General features: G+C 36.9%; 1 protein-coding gene across 5 annotated transcripts in view; it reads right to left on the bottom strand.

The window, feature by feature from the left end:
* Window positions 1-3,579: 3,579 nt before the first annotated feature.
* Window positions 3,580-8,637, bottom strand: part of meak7 (MTOR associated protein, eak-7 homolog) — a 54,187-nt gene continuing 49,129 nt past the window's right edge. For all 5 annotated transcript variants that reach the window (XM_061977751.2, XM_061977750.2, XM_061977747.2 and 2 more), the window contains one exon: window positions 3,580-7,288. In XM_061977751.2, coding sequence (XP_061833735.2) covers window positions 7,228-7,288 — 61 coding nt within the window. In that variant the 3' untranslated portion in view covers window positions 3,580-7,227. The remainder of the gene's footprint in view (window positions 7,289-8,637) is intronic.

Here is an 8,637-nt window from a genome sequence, read left to right as displayed (position 1 = left end):
AAAATAGAAGACAACAACCACAACGTCAGCGGTTAGACCCTACTGCATGTTGGAGTTGTAGCAGAGAAGGGCATTTTGCAAGAAAAAAAATAATTAACAATCAAAGTAACTCAGCATGACTGTTAAAAGACGACACCAATTAGTCATGTTGTCAGCGTATGCCATTGGTGGTAAGATCGCTGCAAACGTGTTTGTTTGTTAGTGTGTGTTTAAGTGTGTATCTTTCCAGGTACAAATTGTGTAAAAACCCTGGAGGTTCAAATAAAAATAAAAATAGGTTAAAAGAAAAAGCAAATAGGAGAAAAATCTCAAAGTGCTAAAATGAGATAAAAGTAAAAATAGATGAAGAAATAGGGAAAAATCAATTATAAGAATTAATGCAAAATGAAATAAACTAATGCGAGAGAGAGATAATGGGGGTATTGAAATAAGAGATGAAGAAAAGGTAGACTGAAGATATACATGTATGTTTGGATATATAAAGAGCGCTTTTATATATACAAATATATATATGTATAATTAAATAATGGAACAAATAAAAACCTAGATTAATAACTATAATAAGAGTTGAGATGTATAGTATGATAAAATGATAAAGTGGGTTACATGGTTATTAGCTGAGGAAAGAAGAGAGAGAGAAAAAAAAAAAAGAGAAATCTCTTCAAGTGTTGCTGACCTTTGCCCTTAAGAGTGCACTCACCACTTACACATCACCATGTGTGTGTGTGTGTGTGTGTGTGTGTGTGTGTGTGTGTGTGTGTGTGTGTGTGTGTGTGTGGCGCAGTGGGGGAGGTGTGGAAGTGAATTTATTACATGTAAATTTAAAGTAGGTTTAACTTTGAAGTGTAGTAGTATAACATTCTTCTTAAGTTAGATTATGTTTTAGACATTTGCAACACCATACATCTGAGTGTTGAGCTAAGATAAGATAAGGACATAACATAAAATAAATAAGGAGGTATGGCAATCAGGAAAACTATCAGCTAGCGATAGACAACTGTTTGTTTTAAATATTGTTGAATAATAATTGCAAATAAAAAATATAAACAATGGGAAGAATGTAAATTCAGAGTTTAAAAGTATAGATTAAGTGGCATATAGACAGTTAAGTGAGTTTAAAACATTACTTAAAAAATGCATAAAGTAATATGTATAACATTTGAATTAGGAGGAAAAATAACATTAACGTTATTAAATAATCTACATAGTGAAAGACACAAAATAAGCAAAATAAAAGTACAATTATGCAAAAGAGAAGTAAAGAATCTAGAACGTTCTCTAAACAAAAATGGACGCACTATTGTGGAAAATAGAAAAACTAAGTACGACAAGTAGAAAAACCACAAATAAAGAAGCAAATGATATAATTTCTAGGATTAACGAATTATTGTAGAAGTTGAATACCAAATTATGCTGAAATAGTAGCTCCTTTAAGTAAATTAATGAAAAAATGTAATCATCTGTAGAGTGGAATTCAGAAGCTAAAGCAGCATTCTGTGAAATAAAAATAGAACAGAATGTGCGATTGTTACAGTAACGAAAATTTTGAAAGCTATCAAATGACCATCAAATTGCTCAATGCAAGCGGCAGAACTAGAAGCACTAATAGAAGCATGTAAATTAATGAAAGATCAAAAGGTCACAATATATATAAAGATAGCCAAAATATAGGAATGATAAAGTCAACAAGAAAATCTGTAACACATTGGAGAACTGATAAAAAAAAATCAAAAAAAAGAGAGAAAAAAGAATTAGTAGAAGCAGTACAGCTACCAACTAAAATAGCAATATGCAAATGTGCGACACACACCAAAGGAACAAACACAGTATCAATAGGAAATGTGTTTGCTGACAAAACAGCAAAACAAGCAACAGAAAAGGAAATACATATTTCAAACTACAAACTAGCGCATGATATACTAAAAGATATGCAACAACAAAGTACTCCAAAAGAGAAAGATAAATGGATACACATTTGATTTTGATAATGAAGTGCATCCAAAGACTCATACATTTAAGCATATCAAGGATTCTTCCAATATTATACTGAGGAACAACTTGATGACGTAGGCATAGAAAATACATTTGCTTTGATTCATTTTAATTGTAGAAGTCTACCAAAACACTTTTCTAAAATCAAAAATGTTTTGGAGTCGCTTAAAGGTAGATTTAAGGTAATTGCTTTATCTGAAACATGGATAAAGAAAGGCAAGGAGGTTGATCTGAAATTAAAGGACTATGATCTGTATGTCACTAGCAGAGACAATAGGACTGGAGGAGGGGTGGCCCTCTATGTATATAATGAACTAAATGCAGACCAGTTAAATGTATGATAATGGCCATACATGTGTTAATGGGGTGTGTAGCTGTTGAGATAGAATTAGAACAAAACAGAAACATTGTTGTTACATGTGTATATAGAAAACCAGGATCAAAAGTGGAAATCTTTATGGATAAATTAGAGGAAATGATTAATGGTCTAAATAAAAATAGGACTATCGTAATTTGTGGAGATTATAATATTGATCTTCTAAAGGTAGATTCACATAAACAAACATCAGATTTTGTAGAGATATTATATGAAAAATGGCTGTACCCATTAATTACAAAGCCTAGTAGAATAACCACAACTAGTGCAACCTTAATAGACAAAATCTTTACAAATGTTTTAGGGATTCACATCACTACTGGGTTAGTGATAAATGACATAAGTGATCATCTGCCTATATTTGCAATATTTGACTATCAATTCCCTAAAAGAGCATATCATCAAATACTTAAGAGGAAAAGAAGTGTCAATCATATTAACAACTTCAGGTATGACCTATTAAAACAAGAGTGGGAAGAGGTGTATACAGACGATATAAACACGGTCTATGATTCTTTTCGTAAACATTATATTACTCTGTATAACAAGCATTGTCCTGAGGTTCCATGCAGATCTAAACAAAGGCAAAATAATGCACCTTGGATGACAAACAGTTTGAAAAATGCATGTAAAAAGAAAAATATACTTTGTAAGGCGTTTATCAAATCAAGAACAGAGAATGCTGAAAAACGCTGTAAGAACTACAAAAACAAGTTGACCAATATATTGAGACAAGCAATGAAAGGAATACAAAGAAATTATGAGGATGATGTTGAACAAAAAAGACATCTATGTATGTCCAGACAATAAACCAATCTTACAAAGAAAAATCGGTATAAGTGAGGAGCAATATTGAGCCAAGGTTGAACTCATGGCTCAACAGGAGGGATATGAATGCCCTTATACAGAAGTACTATACTTCCTATAGTTTAATTCTTATAAAAAAAATTTTGTATAAAACATCTATGCAATTAACTAAATAAGAGTGAAGGAAAACATTATTGTCTGGTCATAGTAGATGCATTTTCAAAGTAGTTAGAAATATTTCCTAAAGGAAAAGCAGATGTGCTGACAGTAGCAAAAGCATTATGCAAATATTTAGTAAAAATGTACATTAACATTACAAGTACAACAGGACTAACACCATTTGAAAGATAGTGGAAAGACCAAGCTAAATACACTTAGCACATAGTTAAAAAGGTCATATAATGGGAAAAAGTATTTGGGATTGTATTTACATTGTAGAAAGGTCATATAATGAAAAAAAAAAAAAGTATTTGGAATTGTATTTGTGTTATCAAAGGGACATGTTAACTAGCACACTACAAATTCCACTGTGACAAAGTTGTAAGCATACCATTTGATGGTGTGTCAAAGTTTGTTAATAATTGGTTCCTGTTTTGGTAATTAATTTGTTCCTTATGGCGGAGCAAGTGGGAAAGGCTACAAAAACTGATTGTGTTGTATGTATAAGCCCAGACAATTACTCAAAATGAGTCAAAAAAAAAAGTTGAATTGAAGTAATGAGCAAAACAAAATTGACCCTGTAGCTAAAGAGACAAAACAGAAACCAATATTTTATAAATATGTGAAAAAAGCTAATTATACCTGCATTAACATGCAAGACTCTGTACAACAGTTAGGAAACGTATCATCAGATAACTGCATACACATAGTAAAAGTATCAATATTTGTACAAGAATTGTTAACACGCCTGAACAGTTTGATATCTGAACATTGGAAAATAATTAGACATGATGTAAACTGACAAAGTGTTGTAGATCCAACTTATATTGATGGGTGTCCAAGAGGTGTATCTGACGACTATAAATTGGTAAATCAAGTTGCAGCTGAATTTGAATCATCCGTCTACTGGTGGTGTACGATTAACAAGAATGTTGACAGAATAAACTATATCCACTACAACGTACAGAGATTGGGAAATTGGACACAGGCCGGACTTGAAGCAGTCGCTGATCAACTCGCCGCCACCTCCTTTATGGCCTTTCAAAACCGTATGGCGCTGGACATGTTGTTAGCGGAAAGAGGGGGTGTGTGCGCAATATTTGGTGAACAGTGTTGCACGTTCATACCAAACAACACCGACGCAGAAGGTAGCCTGACCAAAGCACTGGAAGGCCTTCGCACCCTCAACGGTAAAATGAAAGAGCACTCAGGCATAGATACATCTATGTGGGATGGGTGGATGGACGGTTTCGGCAAATACAAGTCTTTGGTATCATCAATTCTAGTATCTATGGCCGTGTTTGTAGCAATACTGACGTTGTGTGGATGTTGTTGTATTCCCTGTCTGTGTTCTCTGCTTAACCGTCTGATTACCACAGCGATTAGCCCAGCAGATGATAAAGCTGTTCAGATGCACTTCCTGGCGGACGATAAGGAAGATGAATCTGATGATGGGGATACCTACCTGGATGGTGTTCCTGATCTGTTTCCAGACCCGAGTAACGATGAGAAAAATTGATGTTGAACTCTGAGTGTAAACATAACTTTGTCGTAAGGAAATTAACCATTAACTGAAAATTGCAAGAAGAAGTTATTAGGGATAAGGAGATTATGGGAACGTTTTTGCGATAAACAGGGGGGAAATGTTGGAATAATTGTTTGTAAGTTATCACAAAAGAAATGTTGTATTATGAATGCTGTATTTCGAGGCCTAACAAAAGGATGAAGGCTCGTGAAACGCCACTGTGATTTCAGCACGGACAGATGGCAGGATGTGCTCAACTCCTGGAGGAACTCTCTTTGAAGTGTTAAACAAACTCTCTTTGAAGTAATTCACAAACTCTCTTCCAACTATTTGGTCAACGCTATTTACGACACGCTGCCCTCTTGAAGTCACTGTGGACAGGAGACGGGAGGGGTTGTCCATTGTCCTCCAACACCTGCCCCAGCTGGATCCAGGAAGAGCCAAGCCCGAGAAGTCCTCTTCTTGGACTTCAAAGCGACCAAAAACAATGACTGTTTTACATACCTCCCCATTCCTATTGTGACATATGTTGGTGCGTGAACATGGAACATCTGAATTAAAAGAGGAGACGAGAACCTTCTTCGTCAGAGCGTGCTAAGACACTGTAAGAGGTTACAGGTTGAAGCCGTCTCTCCTCAATTGAGTCCAAATTGAATTCTGTCTCTGTTTGATTCCTTGCCTTTTGTCTTGTGTAACAGATGTCCTGTATTTGAACCTGACACACCTATTGAAAGGAATTTAGGGATTTCACCATTTAAGGTCTGTAATATTATCAAAAGGTTCAGAGAATCTGGAGAAATCACTTGCACGTAACATTGAATGCCTGTGACCTTCGATCCCTCAGGAGGTACTGCATCAGAAACCGACATCAGTGTGTAAAGGATATCACTACATGAGCTCAGGAAAACCACTGTCAGTAACTACAATTTGTTGTTACATCTGTAAGTGCAAGTTAAAACTCTACTATGCAAAGCCATTTATCAACAACACCCAGAAACGCAGAGGGGTTCGCTGGGCCCGAGCTCATCTAAGATGGACTGATGCAAAGTGGAAAAGTGTTCTGTGGTCTGGAGAGTCCACATTTCAAATTGTTTTTGGAAACTGTGCGACCAAAGAGGAAAATAACCTTTCGGACTGTTGTAGGCGCAAAGTTCAAAGCCAGCATCTGTGATGGTATGGTATTAGTGCCCAAGGAGTGGGTAACTTACACATCTGTGAAGGCATCATTAATGCTGAAAGGTACATACAGGTTTTGGAGCAACATATGTTGCCATCCAAGCAACGTCAGCAAGACAATGCTAAGCCACATTTTGCATGTGCTACATCAGCGTGGCTTCGTAGTAAAAGAATGGGGGTACTAGACTGGCCTGCCTTTAGTCCAGACATGTCTCCCATTGAAATTGTGTGGCGCATTATGAAGCCTAAAATACAACGGAGACCCCTGACTGTTGAACAACTTAAGCTGTACATCAAGCAAGATTGGGAAAGAATTCCACCTGAAAAGCTTAAAAGATTGGTCTCCTCAGTTCCCAAACGTTTACTCAGTATTGCTAAAAGGAAAGACGATGTAACACAGTGGTAAAAATACACCTGTGCCAACGTTTTTGCAATGTGTTGCTGCCATTAAATTCTAAGTTAATGATTATTTGCAAAGAAAAATTTAGTTTCTCAGTTCCAACATTAAATATCTTATCTTTGCAGTCTATTCAATTGAATATAGTTTGAAAAGGATTTGCAAATCATTATATTCTGTTTTTATTTACGATTTACACAACGTGCCAACTTCACTGGTTTTGGATTTTGTATATTGTTAGGATTCTATCGGTTCTAATCATATCGTGTAGTTATCAGCAGGGTTCCCCATTTGTCTTCAATCATCTTTACACATTCTCTCTAAATCCTGAAGGTTTCCAGCAAGCGATGTTATTGAACTCATGTTTTCCATCAGCACCATCAACACCAGAACACTACAATCATCTTTGTAGTTTTACTGCTTCTTTTGGACACTTTATATGAAAAGAGGGGTTAAGCTGAGGCTCTGGTCACAAGATAGTCATGGCAGAAACCTACCAGAGGTCAAGGAGGTCTTCAAGCAAAAGAAGGAGTCTTAGCCAGCTTGGCTGCCGTGTGACTCACAAGGCAGCTGACCGCTCTGATAGCTAAAGCAAGAAGTTCGCTAAGGCCATGGAGGAGAATGTTCATCCTTGCCAAGTTCTTGCAAAGCATTTGACCCTTCAAAAAGGTGAAAGAGTGCCTGATGACCTTGACTGAAAATAAGCAGTTTTTCATATTCATGTTTATCTTTGCTCCTGGTCGTCCTGTGGCTCTCTGAGACCTTGACTGTAGAGAGTCTTCCCTGTCATCTCCATCATGGCCTGGACCTCTGGATCCACATCCAAGACACTCTTTTTCCCCGTACCTTCATCATCCTGAAAGACGAAAAAGATGTCCAATTAGGATTGGGATAAACCAGCATTAGCTTGTAATGGACACAATTGACAAATATCACAAAGTAATAGGCCCAAAAAACGCAAAGAGGAACTATTATTAGTCACCTTGAGACCCTCTACCTGAAACCGAATAATCAGGTTAGAAATATAAGAGTAATAATGGACTCAGACTTGAACTTTAACAGCCACATTTAGTCAATAACATAAGCAGCTTCTTACCACCTGAATAACATTGCCAAAATCAGAGGAATTATTGTCTAAATTAGACTTAGAAAGACTAATCCGAGCCTTTGTCTCCAGCAGTTTAGACTACTGTAATGGTCTTCTCACTGGGGTCTCCAAACAAGCTGTAAAGTAGCTGCAGTACATCTAAAATGTTGCTGCTGAAGTCCTGCCTAGAACCAGGGAAATTACAATTTTAGTCAAGTGCTTAGGTCACTCACTGGCTTCAGCTGCTCTCCTTGTGTACAAGTCTCTTCACGGTCTTGTGCCAAAGTAAATCTCTGACATGTTAGAACCATATGAACCATTCCAGGCTCTGAGAACCTCGGGAAATGGTCTTCTGCTGGTGCCTAGAGTCAGGACTAGAGATGTCTGATAATGGCTTTTTTGCCGATATCCGATATTCCCATATTGTCCAACTCTTAATTACCGATACCGATATCAACCGATACAGACACAGTCCTGGAATTAACACATTTTTATGCCTAATTTTGTGGTGATTCCGCCGCTGGATGCATTAAACAATGTAACAAGGTTTTCCAAAATAAATCAACTCAAGTTATGGAAAAAAGTTTATTATTGAAGTCACAAAGTGCATTATTTTTTTTAACATGCCTCAAAACAGCAGCTTGGAATTTGGGACATGCTCTCCCTGAGATAATCCTGATAGCCACTACAACAATGGGAAATACTATACTTTGACTTTCACAAAGAGCATTATTTTTTTAAACATGCCTCAAAACAACAGCTACAAAAACAATGAAGGCACACAGCTTCAGTCCAGAGTATACTAGAGTAATACTGTTTAATTAGTAGTAATTGAGGAATACAGGGCACTGGTGGAGGATTTTGTCACATGGTGTGGAAAGAACCACCTCCAGCTTAATGTGACGAAGACCAAGGAGCTGGTTGTGGACATAGGAAGGAGGAGGAGTACTCCGGCGACCCCTGTTTCCATCAGGGGGGTTGATGTGGACATGGTTGAGGATTATAAATACCTCGGTGTACACATGGACAACAAGCTGAATGGGTCAAAACACGCGGAGGCACTCTACAAGAAGGGACAGAGGCTAGGATCCTTCAACGTCTGTACAAAGATGTTGAAG

Source organism: Nerophis lumbriciformis, linkage group LG18, assembly GCF_033978685.3.
Source record: "Nerophis lumbriciformis linkage group LG18, RoL_Nlum_v2.1, whole genome shotgun sequence".
NCBI lineage: Eukaryota > Metazoa > Chordata > Actinopteri > Syngnathiformes > Syngnathidae > Nerophis > Nerophis lumbriciformis.
The sequence above is the reverse complement of the archived record's forward strand: the minus strand, read 5'-3'. Positions and strand labels throughout refer to the sequence as shown.